Source organism: Geospiza fortis, unplaced genomic scaffold, assembly GCF_000277835.1.
Source record: "Geospiza fortis unplaced genomic scaffold, GeoFor_1.0 scaffold180, whole genome shotgun sequence".
Taxonomy (NCBI): Eukaryota; Metazoa; Chordata; class Aves; order Passeriformes; family Thraupidae; genus Geospiza; species Geospiza fortis.
Window position 1 is genome coordinate 580,225 of NW_005054452.1, and position 18,923 is coordinate 599,147.

At 38.4% G+C, this 18,923-nt stretch overlaps 1 protein-coding gene across 2 annotated transcripts in view; it reads right to left on the reverse strand.

The window, feature by feature from the left end:
- The window catches only part of CTNNA2 (catenin alpha 2), a 477,001-nt gene that overhangs the window by 363,276 nt on the left and 94,802 nt on the right, over positions 1–18,923 (reverse strand). For both annotated transcript variants that reach the window (XM_005427746.2, XM_014309794.2), the window contains exon 3: positions 16,147–16,342. In XM_005427746.2, coding sequence (XP_005427803.1) covers positions 16,147–16,342 — 196 coding nt within the window. The remainder of the gene's footprint in view (positions 1–16,146; positions 16,343–18,923) is intronic.

The following is an 18,923-nucleotide window of genomic DNA, read 5'->3' on the forward strand; positions in this document are numbered from 1 at the left end:
AAGGAAAATTATCTTCTTAGACTTGAATATCCAAGGAGATATCCCTTGCAAAAAGATTTAAAAATCAACTCCAAGGCAGAGGAAAAACGAACAGAGGGTCAAATGGAAACAGAAACAAACAAAACCAAAAAAAAAACATTGAAAGAGCTTGGATTAGATATTTAATCTTAGAAAGCTCACATTAGGTGAAATAAATCTCCAAAATAATGAAGTAAAAATTATTAAATAGACATAATCAAACAAGCAAACCAAAAAAGTATGAGTATAAAAGTTCACAGCAGGTTGTTTAAAACTTAGCAAGATCTAGCAGTTCATAGTTTAGAAACTAATAACCAAAGAAACTAGCAGTTATGGGGAGGAAGGATTATCTGTCTCAGTGCCAATTAACATATTTTAATCCTTTTAGAGCAGTGGTATCAAACTACTCTTAGGCTAAAGGTATCAGTGGAGCTTCAGCTAGCCCAATTATTCTTTAGAGAAACGTTTTTATCTGGAAAAAGTCAACCCTACATTTAGTTATCCATTTCTTTCCAAATGCATTTCAAGTTGTTCTGTAATCTATACTGAATTACTTTCAGTGAAAATTGGGTCGACACAAGAAGCACAGACATCTGAAGTCATCAGGTCTGCTTCCTTGCCACTGCAGTCAGTCAAGTGATAATATAATTAATACTAATCTTAATATGATAAGAGCTATACTCATAAAATTATCAAGCTTCCATCTTTGAAACAGCTCATTTAACCCCAATTAATCCTATGCGAAGTGAGAAACTCACTCCAAAATGAACTCCAGAATCTGACAGGTTCCTTTCATTAGAGACACTTTAATGCCATCCTGCCTGTATTTGTAGATAACTTAAATCCATTTCTTCTCGTGACCCATCTGTCCTTCAGTTTCACTGTGTTCTTCTTCCACTCTTGTTCCCATTGTCCCTTTTTGGCTTTGTGCATTTTTGTGAGGAGTCCTGACAGACAAACGGCAGTACTTCAGTCCCTTCTAATTGCACCCGATATCCATTTCTGTAATCATTACAGCAGCCCCATGAAACAATTCTACTTCTGGAGTACAAATGATAAGAACTGCAGGTTTCTAGGACCATTTGCAGCTATGAGAAATACTCATGGAATCCCAGAATCCTGGGTTGGAACTGTAGGGATCACCGAGTCCAGCTCCTGGCCTTACACAGGACACCCAACAATCCCACCATGTCCCCAGAGCTTAACAACTGCAAACATCATCAACAGATGATTGCAAAGGTCACCAAAAAAATGTACTAGAAGTTCATGAGCAGACTTAAGGTAAAGCATCTGCCTGTGACGCAAGCATTGAACCAAGGCTTTCAATGGTTAACAGACAGAGGAAATATCATTTTTTCCAAAGCCTTGAAGTGTTTATTAAGAGATACAAGATGGGCACTGAGTGGCAATGCAGAGAATAGCTGTGATCAGTAGGGGATGCTGACAATACACCAAACACCTGGAAATAATTACCAGAACAATGCCAAACTGATTGGATGCACCACTCCTGAGCAGTTCCCAAATGGAAGAAGTGAATAAAGCTACAGCCTAATTAATCCATTTCTTTCAGATTTTTCCTTTTGTTCTACACGTCCATGATTAAAAAGACAGAACAACTGATCCATGACATAATGGAAGTATTTTAGACTGCTCTCCTTGTAATTAGAGCAAATGCAGTGTTATGAAACTATCATAAATTATAATAACACATAGACCCAAACTGAGTTGCAGATTCCATATAAAAGAGTGAAAATTACACTAAATGATAATATGATAGATTTGAACAACCCATAATTGTTAATAAGGTATATTTAAATTATGTAAGCAGGTTTTTAATCCTTTCATCATGGATGCTGTCTTAAGAAACAAAAGCAAACCCTTCAGGATGCAAAAATCTGCAATTTTATCCCCCTTGGATTTGTCTAGAAATTCACCAAATAGAGTAGGATCACTCACTTTCCATGGGAGTATATAGAAGAATAGTCAAAATTTAGGAATTATGACCTTAATCTGTTCCTGGATGGTTGGTTTCTCACTGTGTATATTCCTCTTACCTTATTATTCACATTGATTATTTACCACATCTCTTAAAACATCATATTTTGTTTACAATATTTTAAAAACCATTCTCCATAATTGAATAGGTTCATTTCAGTATTAACCTCTGTTTGATATTATCAGAATGTGGGAAGGATTTTGTAGATCACTTTCGTCCTGCACACTTATTAAATACAAATAGGCATTAAAAATTCTATTCAGAATTCTAAAAGCTTCACACAAATGGCTGTTTAGCCTTCCCTTTCCTTAAAACCTTTTTCCTAAATCTTTACAACTATGTCCCCTAAACTCATCTCCTCTTCCACTTGCAGCTGGGACTTTGTTCTCCATCTGTGGGAGGATGACCACCGTTCTCATCGTTTTAATGGATTTCAAGGCCAGAAAAGGCAATGTCTGATCAAGCCCAAACTTTTCCTGTCACATTTCATCTCCTGGAGCTGTGTCTCTCTGGAACTGACTGTACAGACAATCCGGTTCACTTGCATTTGACTCACTCTACATTTGATATTTAGACAGAGCGATGGAAGATGAATCACACTGAATTTTAAAGCACAATGGATGGATATCCTTAAATCTAGTAGGTATTTTAGATTCAATGTTCTCTCTTAGATCCAAGAACACACCACATCATTCACTTCATGGACCATTAAAATATGTAATTTTAATTAACTCAACTACTTCTTTCCTGGGGGACTAGAATAGCAAGAATACAGAACTTTTAGCTATTTAGCCAATATCTATGACAATGTAAGACAATTTATCCACTAATGTTATGTTTTAGAAAGAACTTTTCTAATTAATAGTCAGATTAATAGTGCATTTGGAACATCACTGATACACTTAAGTACAATCAAAACCCAATTAAATTTCAATTCAAAACGAAATTATTTGGGATGTGAGGATACATTAGCATCTCTAATCCCTCTTTGTCTGCAACTCAGTTACTCCAAGGATTAACATCCTTCAGGGACACATGAAACTGATCTGCCTTCACTGAACTGAAGAGTTCAGAGAACACCAACATGAACATTTTAGATGCTCAGCACTGTGTCTGGGAACATGAAAACGCACTGGACCTCTTGAGATATCAATAAATATAGAGGCAAATTTAAAAACTCAAGCTGAACTGAATTATAATGTTGCTTTATTTGTATCATGGCAGAAATCATGCTGCTGAACTACAATGTTTGACAAAACATGGAATCACAGAGAGGTTTGGGATGGAAGGGACATAAACCCCATCTTGTCCCACCCCCAGCCATGGGCAGGGACACCTTCCACTATCCCAGGTTGCTCCAGGCCCTGTCCAACCTGGCCTTGGACACTTCCAGGGATCCAGGGGCAGCCACAGCTTCTCTGCACAACCTGTGCCAGGGCCTCCTCACCCTGAGAGAGAACAATTTTTCCCCAATATCCCATCTACATCTACTCTAAACTGACATATCTTGTCCCTTGTCCTATCAACAACTACCATTTTTCCCACAACTTCTATGTTCATACTAAAAATTTGAAATCTCTAATTTAAAATAAATCTTTTCTTCTTTATCCAAAAGCTGCAAGGTTGCACCAAGGAGCACATTCAAAATGAGCAGAATAGTTCATCACCAAAGTAAGAAACTGCAGTGGAAAATGTTAGGAAAAGTTGCTGTCTTTCTGGTGAACTGTGCATGGTACATTCATTAAAATCATTATTGTAAAAAAGGACTAAAATGAATGGAACTGACAAAGAAAAATCCCTAAGTCCTAGTCCTTGAGTTTAATCATTTAATGGGTTTCTGCATAACAATTTATTAATTTCAACAGAGCTGTCATTCATAAATTTAACATATCAGGTACAGAAGGGAACAACATTTGAAAAGCACCCAAAATTCATGGAAAAGGAAGCACACCAAGAAAACCACTGTGGCATTAGGCACACAGATTCAACCATTCTGGATATTATTTTCATCCTGGTGCTTGAAGAGGCTCACAAATACTGTACAGGAAAGCAAGTTCAAGGGTAGATTCTATCTGTGCCCAAGGCACTGTGAACCAAGTTCAAAATCATAATTAGAATCAGTTCCATCACTCTCTATCATCACATGAAAAGAAAATACCCAATAAAGAGTTTATTTGAAATTGATATTTTTTTGAGATAAGCTTCAGTTCAAAGGGTTGATATTTTCCAGCACGATGCATTTTCATAACAAAATTTAACAAAAAATCCCAGTGATCTGTGAAAAAGAGGGAGCAGCAAGTTGATAATGTCAGCACATGGGAAGCACTGTGAGGAGGGGGAAGGATTGATGGTAACATTGATCAGTCTGGTGGATTATCAGCTCCCTGTTTGTTTTGAGGGTCACTTTTGTGTTCCTGCTAATTTACGCTTTTCCTTACACTTTGATCCTACCTGAATGTCTTGAAGCACTAAGAGAAGGAGGGAACACTGCTTAATCTAGGGAAAAAACATACCTAAAAGTAGAAAAAAAACCTTCCCACAACCCCAGCTGGAATTAAGAGGACAGGCACGTTAATGCTGGGCAACTGAGGGGTTTGCAGCCAAAAAAGAGAAAAAAAAACAAGAAAAAATTAAATACAAAAATTTAGAAAGATGCTCCTGTAGGAGAGAGGATGAGAAAGGAGAGAAGCAGATATGGGAGAACCATCAGCACAGGGAAAATCTACAGTATAGACTTACAGTAAGAAAAAGATGATAAAGAAGACAAAATACAGAGAGAGCATCTGTAAGTTTACACAGAGAAACAGACTGAAGGTACAAGAGCACTTTAAAAAAATATTTCAATTCTTCTATTAGTTCACATAACCTGCACACATTGTTTATAATAACCTATATTTGAGATTCAACACAGTTATTTTTTTGCCATAAAACAAATTACCAAAGATTTTAAAATCATGCTCAAAGCCTCAGCTTACGTGAAGATTAAGTTTATCTTTCCAAAATTGGGAACTATGTTTAAAAATTAATTTTTGCAATTTTGACTTGGCAACATTTCAGTAACCTAAGAATTTATTGCCAGTTTCAATGGGAATTCACATACATGCAGTGACACCTATGTGCTAATGTAAGAGCTCCCTTATATAACCATACTCATTGCTTGAATGTTTAAAAATTGCAAGAGCTTCTGTGCAGAGAGATAATGAGATAACTGAGCCTCATGGTGTGAATTTACATTCCAGTGCAGAGATCAAAACACAAAACCAATCTATAGCCCTCCATCAACACCCAGAAAGGCAGATTGCTGTGTGCACAGGAAAAGGCTCATAAACAAGACACGATTATCATTAGGTTTGTAATGAGAACAGAAAGAAATGAACATCAGTCTAAGCCTGTATAGGTAATAGAAAAAATGATGGTTGAGTGTTAAGACTGTCCTTTATAAATACCTGGGCATGGCAGAAGGGAAGCTGAGGGGAATCAAGGCTGGAGATGGCTCTGAGCAACCTGGTCTAGTAGAAGGTGTCCCTGCCATGGCAGAGCATTGCAACTAGATGAGCTTTAAGGTCCCTTTCATCCCAAACCATTCCATGATTCCATTATGTCCATCCTTTTGATTTATGTCCATCCTCATCCTTTGTGAGTGAGCAGTCACAAAGGATGAGGAAAATGCTGAAGTACTACATTCCTTCTTTGCCTCAGTCTCCAACAGGAAGAGGAGTTGTCCTTCAGGTACCCAGTGCTCTGAGCTGAAAAGCAGAGATGGGAACAGAATGAAGCCCCCAAAATTTGTTCTACTCCTGTTGTGAATGAATGTGTAGAATCCTTTTTTATTGGTTTTCTATGGCAGCAGCCAGATTTCAGTTCTAGCTGGGCTCTGGCCCTTGCCATTTTCTCTCTGCATGACCTCCGAATGTCCCTGTAGCTTTCCTGAGCCGCCCGTCCCTTGTCCCTTTTCACAAAAGTCACTGACTCTCCTTTTTTGCCCAAGTTCCACCCAAATTCTCTGTTCAGATAAGTGTTGAATAAATAAAATAAAGAGAGATTTAAAACCATAAAGTCCACCACAAACAGGTGAAAGGAAGTAGAGGTGACATATTTCCCGAAGAAAAAAACACGTATTTCGTCACATAATGTAGAAATCACATAATATGAACAGAGGTTAACAACTGACTTATCTACAACTAAAATACAAAAAAAAAGCCCAGATCTCAAAGTCAATTGAAACAATTATAGCTGAATGAAATTTGCAAACATCCAAAATCAAAATCAGTGGAGAGCCTACAATTTTATTTTTAGTAGGCATGAAAATAATTCGAAATTCCATCAGCTATACAGAACAGGCTCTTTTCCCCATGTTCATATATAAACAGCAGCTGGAATATCTCACAGATCTAGAATCTAAAAAGAATTTGTCTCTGATAAAGGGATTAAAACAGAGAACAAGATAGCTGGAGATCAGAATGCTATAATTTGACACTTCTCAGAGGAAATCAGTGCCTCTTATTTGATTACAACATTTTATATTCCCTCACTCTGTAAAGTATTACTGGCCTTTGTAGTATGTGAAAAATGTACTTCAGAAAAAGACGTGTTCAAAATGGTAAATGGAAAGGCAATAAATTAAAGCCTTTTATATACTGACTAAGCATCTTTTAGGACTCAGATAATAGAAAGTATATTTCAAATTTTCATGCTGTCATTTTTAATATTTCTCTTATCGAATACCGCTTTCTGAAACCATATCCAAAATTAAAGCCTAATCTGTATGGGAGAAAGAAGCTTTTATACAACTTTTGAAGTTGGATGACTGCCATGGAAAATGCAGTCAAAAAATAAAGAACACAGAACAAAATGAACTGTAGGCAAATAGGAGGACTGAGCAGTGGGGCAAGGAAGAGTCCCAGATAGAGCTTAGTGCCCCAAGGACTGCCTGCATCTTTCTCAATAAATGCCACTGCGTAATCATAGACTCATGAAATGGTTTGGGTTGGAAGAGACCTTACAGCTCATCTTTTTCCATCCCCTGCCATGGACAGGGGGACCTTCCACTAAACCAGGTTGCTCCAAGCCCCATGCAGCTTGGCCTTGAACCCTTCCAGAGATGGGACAGTGTCTTGGTTTAAGACCATTTATAAAGTTGGACGCTCCAAAATGAGCCACCTCTGCTTAATTCCAACCAATCCCTTGCCACCAGTAAGGAAAGATTATGAGGAGATGTAAGTGAAAAAACAACTGTTTACTAACAAATGGAGCAGCAACAGACAAAAAACAACACTAAATAACTGCTAGGTACAAAACTACCCAATCTCACAAACCTCATAGACACAAAGAGAGACCCAAAACGTTGGAATGGGCCTTCCCAAGATGGCGCCCGCCTGAGGCGGCCTTGTGGCTGAAGGACAAAGGGAAGATGGCGCCACACCCGTCCCCTCCAAAAGGGTGACTGCGGGCCCCAGGAAAAAAGAGACAAAATGGCAGCAACCCATACCAGAGAAGCAGGAGCCCAAATAGCAGTTCTAGAGGCAGATAAAAATTTTCCAGCTCACGTGGTGTCCGCGTTGCTCCCGCTGCTGGTTCCCGCCATTTTTACAGGCTCTGCCACAGCTGCTGCTGCATGAGGGGATGAGACGAGCGCTCTGTCCACACAGGACACGGCGGACTACAGTAAATGCAGTGCAACCCCAATGAGAGGGAGAGAAATGATGAGGAGGACTCCATTTTATTAGAAGGCTAATTAATTACTTTATTAAACTATATTATTCTATCCTATATTACACTGTATTGCATTACATCTACACTGAATCTGTCAAGCGCTCAACCGCACCCCACTCAGCCGACAGTCCCAACACACACACACACACTTGCCAAGGAAACAAAACACCATCACTCTGGGTAAACAATTTCAATATTGCATTCTACTTTGGCACAACACAGGCACAGCAAATGACATAAGAATTGTTTTGATCATTCTTTTCTCTGCTTCTCTCAGGTTCAGAGGTCCCACACAGGACCTTGCTGGCTTTTCTTGCTGCCTCTAGAGCTCACAAAATTCACCTCAAAACAGTTTCTAATTACAAAATGTATCTTTACCAGTGGCTGTGGCTGCAAACTGTAAACAAGCACCCTTGAAGAGAAGCTCCCGCCTTCACAAAAGCCACCGTAAAAGGAAGAGCCTCGGCTCCCACAGCTCCTCTGGGCAACCTGTGGCAGGGCCTCACCACCCTCACAGGGAGGATTTTCGCTTCAGACCTAATCTAAACCTGCCCTCCTTCAGTTTAATGCCATTCCCTCTTTCAACTAAGCAGAAATAACCACTGTTAAAAACTGAATTCCTTTGTGCAATTTACTCAACAGAATGAAATTTTATTGTAAGTTTGTTAGTAATTCTTTATTTTGTGTGTGTGCAATGTGTAATCATCACAAAGTCATTCTTGCAGTTTTCCAGTTAGTTTTTGAAAAACTGAAAATTCACTGTTCAGTGGCAGAAGCATAAAGCAGTGACCAAACCTTAAGCTCATCTCCTTGACTCTTTCTCCCTTCAGTATGCTACTTCCCAATTTAAATATCCCAGACAAAGCCTCTACACCATCCTGATCTCCCACCAGTTTCCCTATCCTTCATCAGACAGCTGGTGAAACATTCAGTTCCTTCGCTCTGCTAAAAACTTCCATCACTGACCTACACAGTCATCTGAGGTCACTACTGTGCCAGGCTAAAAGGAATTTCCTTCCAAATACTTTTGATCTGACAGACTAAAATAACTGATTTTCCAGTTCAAAGATGACTCAAAATTTCCTTTTTATTTCCTCCTTTTTTTTTTTTTAATGTTGAAGAAATAGAATTTCAGTTCAGAACTTCTGCCTAATGAATCAACAGTGATTTCATTTCCAGCACTCAGCTGGGACTCAGAGGAAGTTTCAGTAACACATAAATCAGAACAGCTTCAAAAAGAGAGGTCAAGATTCTCACCCTGTGGTGCTCTGCAGCTTCACAGAATCGTTTTGAGGGGTCAGGGACTTCAGCTCCAATCTCCACACTGAATTACGCACAGAGGGGACACAAATACAAATTTCATGCATGGAGGAAATCTCCTTGCAGAACATTGCTCATGGTTAGCTCAAAACTTAATTGAAAAGGCTGTACATTAAATGCTGCTGAGGATTACTCACTGTGGATTAAGCCTATCCAGTCTGGGAATTACTGCTGGAAGACAGAACAAGGCAAGATAACTGCCTGTGGTAGCTATCCCAATTTCTAAGATTTTTTTTTCTTTTAATAATTTTCTTAATTTAAATCCTAGTGAAGCTATTCTCCAAATTTGACCTGAATCCAGAAATTTAATGCATACTAATGGATGGTGGAGTTAAATATTTACTGCAAAACATGGCCTAGTTACAGTCCCTTGATAGGGATTTTTTTTTCTTTTAACTGTGCTGCATTTCTGTAATACTTTCTCAAATAAAACCTTTACTAACAGTAATACTTCTTCTAAAAGAACAAGCAGTAATTTCAGGATTTGATTTTAATATTCAAATCAAATGTTTCTGGAGGAAACACTACTTCCCTATCTTTCAGTTTTGAGTATAATTTTATTTTGGACAACTATCAGAAGCTGCCATGTTAAAGACACTTTATTCTGATTTATCCTGATATAAAGCCACAACAGTATAAAATCTTCAAGAAAGACAATGTAAATAAACATAGGATAAGAAAATTGCCAAATGTATTAATTTATATTACTTTTCAAACTTAAACCACTGCTTTTCCAAAATCTGTCTCAAACTGACATGTTCAGGCAATATATCAAACACCAATTACCCCTTATAACAAACACACCTGGGAGATGGAAGTCACTTTCATAAATTTAAACTAACATGAGCTTAAACAAAACACTGAGAAGTGAAATTAATATCAGAAAAGCTCCAGCCAGGACTAAACAGAAATAAATCTTTTGGAAATGGTGCAGAGAATAGAAAAGAAGTGAAGATCCTTGGACAGCCAGCTGGCTTTACCAAGAGCCAGTATCATCAGCAGTTCTCCCAAAAAGCCTAAATCTAATGTGTACAGAAAGTCATAAAATCATGGAATGGCTTGGGTTGGAAGGGACCTTAAAGGACTATCTAGTTTCAACCCTCCTGCCATGCCCTGTATGCATTTCATTTTTTCTCCACTTTTAGTTTTCTCCTTAAGGATCAATCCGGATCAGGAACGGAGTGGAGCAGGACAAGACATTGGTGTGGTTGGGTTTGTTTCACAAAAAGATAAAATACTTCGGGTTAGAAGGGATTTTGAAGGTTACCTAGCCCATCCCTTGCAATGTGCAGGGACACCTCAACTAGACCAGGTTGCTCACAGCCCCATCCAACCTGACCTTGAATAATTCCAGTGATGCAGTAAGCACTGTTATCATATATAATGCAACAGTTCTATTGTCATTACATTGCAAGGGTTCCATATTTCTAGAGTTTCATACCCCCTTGATGTTTCTTGTAGGCATCTCCTCTAGGCACCAACTCTTTCTCATCCTCACAGCAGCCAACTGGCACCAGTTCCCCTCAACCACCCAATCCACTCTTTTATAACACGCTTCTGAGTGGCTATAGCTGTGGGCTGTTAACATCAGGCCTGCTCCTAATCCTTAAAAATTGGCTCAGCTGCAACTCTTTAGGGGGTAAGATTACTTTCCATACTACCTTTATTTACTTATGTTCTATCCCCCTACAAAGCATGACCTCTTTGGGCAGACAGTTCCAGTGTCTCACAGAATCATAGAACAGTGAGTGCTGAGAGGCTGATGTGTGTGGTCAGCCATAAATATAAATTATATACATGTATATTATACATGTATTATATACATGAGCTGTGTACGTGTGCTTGTGTCCATGTACCTACTGGAAATAAATGATCAGTCTCATTCCAGCTTCAAACTGGGGCCATGGAGCTGCAGCAGCCTCACTCCTGGTTTTGGGAACCCCTGACCCTACTTTTCTCTATAGCAACTCTTGGAGATGCTCTCCAACATCTGCTTTTTCCTCATAAGTGTTTTAAATCATTTTGGAGTAGCAATTTTGTTGTCTTTCTGCAGCTCAAATTCTCAGAGAGCTGAAAGATAATTAATGGATGGAAAAGAGTCTGAAAGAGCCAGCATTAGCATGGAATGGTACTTAGGGGCCCAGATTCTCAGGAGGAGCATTGCAAACATGAATAACAATTGAAGTCCCTTCCATATGTAACAAGCAATTCAAACTAGAAAAGGAATATTTTTTATTAACAAGGTAAGAGTTTTCAGGCCATGACTCCAGTGATTTGCTGAACAGAAAACTTCAAATCTTTGTGCTAAAAGCGTTCAGCCCAGGCATGAGCCACCAGCCAGACAAAAAGCAAGTTGCAGGGCACCTCATCATAGATATTGGAAAAAAGAGAATATGTTTATTGTACACACAGGTTCTTTCAAAAGTGCAGTCCAAGATTCATTGTCCCATTAAGCAGGACTGCCCACATGCCCCACTTCACCTTTCAGGATGAATAGAAATTCTAGTTTGCCTAAAAAAACCTGTTTTTCAGTAATTTCTTTCCACAGACGCTTTTTCCACTATCAAGAACTAGAACATGCTAACTTCTGTAAGGAAAAAAAAGTTCCCATATACTTCAGTGAAAAGGTTATAAATAAGCATAGGGAGAGCATATGTTTAAGTGAAAAGATCAGGGACTTTTTTTGGCTAAAAAAACAGGTTATCTAGATTCTAGATTCTCTAGATTTCTCTAGAAACCATTTTGCATAAAATTTAGTTCTAGTTTTAAAATTTCATTCAAAAAATTCAAAACTAGATGGTTAAAAGCATTAAAGCACTAAAAATATTAATTTTGGTCCTGTCAGAGAGAAAAAAATTGCCAAGAAAGTTAAAGTCACTTCCATGTCTCAGAGACATTCATCCACAATGTCAAGATAGTCACAGAGCACACAGGTCACATTCTTTTTTACAATGTCCATAAATCTGCATGAACAAAAAATTAAGTCTACCTCAACTTTACCCTGTCTTCAAACACAAAAAATATCAATAGGTTTTTTCTGTCCCTTGATGAATTTCATATTGTGGTGTAAAATTTTATCTACCATGCTTGAAAAGCAAAACAATTTATAACACAACAACCAGTGGCTGGACTAAATCATGTTTCTAATGGAAATTTCAGCTATATGCCAGAAAACTTCCAGGAAAATTACATTAAAATCAGGCCCTCACTAGCACATACCTACAGACAGAAATTGCCAAAGCCATTCACCAGAAAGAATAAATTTACATGAATATAGACTATGTCCTTGTGTTGCTTTCTGCAGCATCCCAGGCTGTGTCCTAACACATTTAATCAAACTGGAGCCCAGTGGAACTGCAGTTCTTGATAGATTTTTGTGTCAATCATGGCCTGAATTTCTCCTCCATAGGGAATTTCCTTGCTCTCTACTGATCAATAAAAGATCAGTTGCATTTAGACACTTATGCTGTGAGTATAGCATATGCTGTATTTTAATTCCTGTGAGTTTATCTTCACTTCCCTGCACTTCTCAGGGTTTGTAGCTTCACTCTTTATGGTCATGGAATCATGGAATGGTTTGGGTTGGAAGGGACCTTACAGATCATCTGGTTCCAACACCTGTCTGCTTTTCCTTAATTTATATTCCTTAATATAAAAAGGCATGAATGATAAACTTCCACATTTCCCAGGTCTTCTTTGTTCCCCATCTGGGAGATCTTTTACACAACTTTGACAGCACCAGAATAAACACCCACAGCAAAGCATTCAATGGCCCAGCAACTGGACAATCTCACTGTGGTGGTTTTGAAGTGTAAGTGCTCCTATCATGGAATCATTGTGGGATACAGAGATACACAGGGATGAGCTTTAGGCAGCATATCTTTTGTGTTGGGAAGGATGTAAGTTTGACAAGAAAGTCTCACAGATATGTGTGCTTGGCAGAAAGATTTTTGAATGTAGAGTCTGATGAAGGAATAGAGATGGAAGCAAATTTTGATAGAGAAGAAAAGAATTGCTGAGCCAGTCTTACTGGATAACCAAGGAGGCAAAGGGTGTGGTAGTTAGAAGGGGTTTTTATGACTTAGAGCAAAGGATAAACCCACCCCAAACAAGAAGATGTTTTTACCAAGCAGAAAGCACAGGCAAACAAGTCAGCAAATGTTGCAAGTAGAAAAAAGGTCTCAGAATTTTCCACTGCAAGAAAACTGAAAAACATCTTCTAGCTTAAACTGTAATGTACTGACTTTTAGTGATTGGAGAACAGTAACATGAATATGGTAATTACAGCAGTTATGATAGGCTAGAGATAAAAGTTAAGGTATAGATTGGTTCTACTGTATGAAGATGCTCAGCAAAGAAAAGTCTATAATGCATTGTAATCTAAACTCAGGGTCTCCAGGCCTGCCTGCAGCTGGAGCTGACAGCTGTAGGCACAGCTCTGTCACCCACAAACCTGGACTGCTGTGATGTCTTGGATGGAATAAACTGCATTTTGAAGAGCTATCTGGAGTCCCACATCCCTCATTTAGGTTCTTACACTTTTGGCTTTTGCTCTTTGTGTTTTTAGAACAGGTTTCATAAATCAAACCCATTTATCACCAAAGTCTTCTACAGCCAACAGAAATGACCCTTCCACGCTACAGAAGGAACAAGAATCTTAACACCATGGACATTCTCATTCATTGCAAAGCATTTTGCACTGATATAGAGCATTTGTTCCACACCTATCAATGGAAAGCAGGAGTCCCTGGAGTGAATTGCTGCCTTTAGTAGGACACAACACTACCCAGCAACGCAGGGCAGGAAATGAGGAGCACACCAAGAGCCAGCTGTAAGTGCCGCAGACATTTTTAGGTTGACGATGTAATTATCCCAGCTGGAACCCTGCCAGGAAATCAGCCAGGAAAACACAGCCTCAGTTCATTAATCCAGCTCTTTATGCCACCCAGCTAAACATATCATTTCACATCACACCAGGGCTGCTCTCATTTACACGGCTCGTGGGTGCTAATAATGGTGTGTGGTATCTCCTGCTCTCCTCATTATGGGATCACGTTGAACAGGCCCCAAAAAAAGCTGCTCCACTTTTCTGACAGGCTTTTTTTCCCCAGCCTGGAGTGTTGACAAGAGATGAATGTCTGTGTCATTCTGTGTAATTCTGTTTAAGATCTTTTCCCTCCTCTCTGCTTCTTCATTGTTGTTTGGGTTGGTTTTTTCTAAATATAAGTTACGAAAAGTAAAAGTCTTTTTGTCATGTAAAAAGACAGAAATTCAGTCTAGATAAAGAGTGTGCAAGTTTAGGTTGATGCCTCTAATTCAGGAGAAGGCTCCTGAGGAGAAGCTGAGTCAGCATCACAAACTCAAAAGGGAAAATGTTATAAATTCAGAGAGCACATGGGCACTCATGTCACAACTGAAGATGCTGAGCTACAACTTGACACAACACAAAATAAGTCATCTAAGCAACAGGAAACTGAAGTAGTTAACAAATAAAAATTAATGTCAGAACAGCCAGGATAAGCATTAAAAATCTAAAAAAACCCACCCAACCAAAACCCCACCATCACAGCAACAAACACCCAGCAGAAAAAATAACCAAAAAAACCCATAAAACCCCACTAGAATACTGGAATATCATTGAACATAGAGCATACAGCAAATACTTAACTTATTCTGATGTACTGACAATTGAATGTTTAAGAAAACCCAAACCACACAGGAACATGAAAACAGAGCGGAAAGGAGGAAGAAATACCCTCAGGAGAGAACAGATTGGAATATTCACTAATCAGTGCTTATATACACAAAATTTAACCCTGCATTATTCTCTTATGATCACTTCAGTCCAATTTTTGTAAGATAAAAAAAAAACATAGTATGAGTTCTAGGGGAGTAACTCACTGAATATCAGTATTTTACACCCAAATCCTTTAGACTCCCTTGGAAATCTCAGTTGGAGATCTCTCAGTCTTGTTCTAAAACCCAGGGCTGATGATAATGGCAGATGGTATCTTTAGATTGTAGGAGTTACAATGGAATAAACTTGAAAGGTACTTAATTCTGCTGCAATAAAAATAATTACAAAGTCAATAAAACTGAAACATTTTGTCATAGGCATATATTGAAAACATATTTTTCCCCTACCACACAGGTAAATTTGAAAGCACCTCATACCCATTTTATCTTTTGAAAGAAAATTATCAGACCTTGTGAGTATCTATTTATATTTTTAGGCTTTGATGCTATTTTTTTATGTATTTGAAATCACAAGTATTTCTATGTTGCTCTTCTATCTGGTTGATAATTGTTAGATTGTTCAGAAACATATGTACCATAATCCTAGTGCTACATTTGCACCCACAGGCTTTAAACCACTGCTCACATTCAGCCAAGTGAAAAAAATCACATCATTTTGTCACATAGCAGAATAAAAACCAGGCTGAAATGGAACAGTAAGCTTTGGCACTGGGCAAAGCTCTACTCCCATCAAGTATTTTTTCCTGTTGGAACCCTGGATGCTGAGAATTTCAGACTTTCTGTGCTGCCAGGCACTGACCCCCAGGAGAACACTCCATTTAACCTGAGGCTGTGGAGAAGGCTTCCAAAATGGAATAACAGAACTGGGATTGTGGATATGGAGTTTGAATAGAAATGTGTAATATCACATGGCGGAAAACTTAAGAGTTTAAGGTTTTAGAATATAGTAATATATATATAAAGCAAGATGGAGGTTGTAGGGCACAGGCTGGTCCTTCTTTACCTTCTTCTTCACCTTCTACTCCCATGGGTTTGGGTGGTTTTTATGTAATTGGATAAAACAGTCTGCATTGCAGGGCACGGGTGGTTGGTTATTGGGTTAAAAGTAAAAATAATTTAGGTGTCATTTCTTAATTGGACAGTTTATCCTTAAAAGGCCTTGTAGAGAGAGATGGGGCTCCATTTTTACCTTGTTAGTGAAGTGCTGTAGAACTCACACTCTGTGAGACTGTAACACAGATAAGAACTAATAAAGATCTGAGTCCAAACAATAAATACCATCTCACAATTGAATCCCAACCTTGGCAGAAAAGAAGAAAAAGAATTCACATTTTCCCACAAACCTTGTTTTCGAACATCATCTACAGCAGCAACCAACTCCTCCTTGAGATCCTGGCTCTCTTTAGCAATTTGGTCTCCTTTTTCCAAGAAGTTCTGAGTGGCCTGCTCCACTGAGGCAGCCAGAACATGAGCCTTCTTCGAGCGCCCTTTCTTCTTGCCAGATGGTCCTTTATTGCTCGTGTTCACCAGCGTCGTTACCTTTGGGCAGGAAAAACAAGTTTTTGTCAGTTTCAACAATCCTCTATTTATAGGAACACCTAATTCAATCCTCACACTATTTTCTGTGCCCTGGAAGGGATGTTGTGGCCACATGTTTTGAATAGATAAAATTGGAAGTATAAAATCCAGCGGCACGTCCCCCAAAAGAGGGTTTTTCTTTTAACCTCTCCTCAGTCTGGGCTAAGCAAATCAAAGCCAAGCAGCAAAAAGAAAAAGATAAGAACCAGGCATGGCAGGGCTGTGGTGCCAAAGCATCGTTTTTGTTACTTGTTTTCATTTTTAAAAAATGAAGACACTGATAAAATGGAATCTGAACACACAAGGGTCAGAAACCACTCAAAAAGCAATTGTCCCTTGAGATAATGTCCTGGCAGTGACATGCTAGTGGTGACAAAAGCATTGTGGCTATTTTCCAGACATGAAAGGTACAAAGAGCTCCCCCTGCAAAGATTATACAGGTTAAAACTCTTTGCCTTAGTGCTCCTTCACTGTATTCCTAATATTTTGTCATAAAATCACAGCAGGCAGCAAAATGATCCTACCAGTATTTAAACAGAAGGAAACTGCTTCCATGTTTGCAGAATCTCCTGAAGGAATTCTTTATTGAGCTGTCAATAAACTGATTAGAAAGCTTAAAATCACAGCCCAGTGTGTACATCCCGCAGCTGAGTGCTGGCAAAGAGGGAATCCTGCACGACTCCAGCAGCACCAGGCTGCTGCTCTGTAAAACTGGAATGTTGAATTTGGTATCAGCAGGTGTTAAATGCACCAAAAAATGAGCAGGGATGCAGTTCTCCCTAACCAGGATACAAACCAGGGCACCTGTAGTGTTGTATCAGTGTTCTAAACCACAAATTTGCTGTAAGAAAATAAATGCCTTTGTACTAAAGACATTTCACTAAAAACCAAAAGATTCTAAAGCAAGTATGAAAATTCACTGTCGTCTCATTCCTGTTACCAGAAGAGTGACAAGGTCTGTGGTACAGTTTTGACCAAAAAGTCTTTTACCACACTCTTTGTGCTACTTTTTTTTTTTTCTTTCAGCCATTTTTTTCCAAATCACATTTAAAAACTACAGACTGTGGAAGAATAAATATATGTATCTAAATCTATAATCAGGGCTTGAAAATACCATATGGATGCATTGGGAGGAAAAAAAAAGTAATCCAGGGCCTCCTTTCAGGAAGGAGTCTGCTTGGCGACTGGAATGTAATATTCATCCATCATATGGTTTGGGTTTTTTTTCCATTGTTTGTATCTAGAAATAATATTTTCTTTATTAGCTTTCCCTTGGAAATATTCCTCATGAAATTTCCTGAAGATCCTTTCATAGTTGATCATTGTCATTGGCATCTAGCTATGGACACCTACAGAAATGCAAATAATTCTAACCCACCACCAAACCATAAGAAAAGTTTATCAGAATTTCCCAATGTGGAAATAGTTATAAATATATTGAAATAAAACATTTATTACTATTTTCTTTAGGGCCTTTTTGAAATAAAAGAACTGCTTTTTGTTATGGTGCTTAATATGTAGAAATAGATAAAAAATCACTTAAATTGTGATTGCGCTTAAAATCTTCTCAGTTAAGAACTTCTGTGTAGAGTAGATGAACATGTGCAGGTCCTAGAGAGAAGAGGATCCAGTACTAGCAGAAAACCTTTGCTAATGCTCTGAGCTGCTGAGTCCACAACTAACGCAGTCCACAGGAAAATCCAAATTACCACAGAAGATGGAGACTTTTTCTACCACTTATCATAACTCATATATAGGAAACAGCATCCCCAAAGTCAATCCTCTTTTTCAAAAGGGAATACTGGTGTATTCTGTTTTAGCCCACTTCATAGATGTTTTGCTGCTCTTTTTTTTTTCTTCCTTATTTTGTTTCTACCATTAAAAAATAAGTTTCCATCATGGCAAAAGGTGAGACTCAAATATAATCATGGAAAAATGCGAGCAAGAGAACACAAGATCACAAACGGTGCTAGAGGCTTTGTTTGGCTCTGTGATTTGTAAACTTGAAGCAAAGGCTTTAAAATTTTAAACAAGATCTACTGGCATGAAATCCAAAAAAAGGCAACATCTCACTACCCTCTGATCAACAGCATTCAGATGAAACAAGGAGAGAAATTTCCAGGTGGGGCTAGGACATTCCCTTGGAAAAGGAATTCTGGATTCCAGTCTCTGCACCAACAGTTTGGGTTCTGGGTAATACAGAGCTCCATAGGAGAAAAACCACTCATAAAAACTGGAAAATTGCCATTTTACCCACCTTGTGTCAGCTTCTTTAAATTACATTAAATTACGAGTTAAGAGGCTAAAAAAGCAATCTCTTGCAAAATAAGAATTCCTGTTACTTAAAGTCAGCTGTACTGGGACAGGGCAAAGGGGAAGGAAGGCTTCTGACACCAGTGACAGAAAAATCCATGGCATTCAACTTCCTTCCTATTTTTAAAAATCCAATAACCTATGAATTTATATAAATTGCATGAAAAAAAAAATGAAGCAAAAATAGTAATAACCTTTTATCTTATTAAAATAGCTTGGTTTTTCAGCA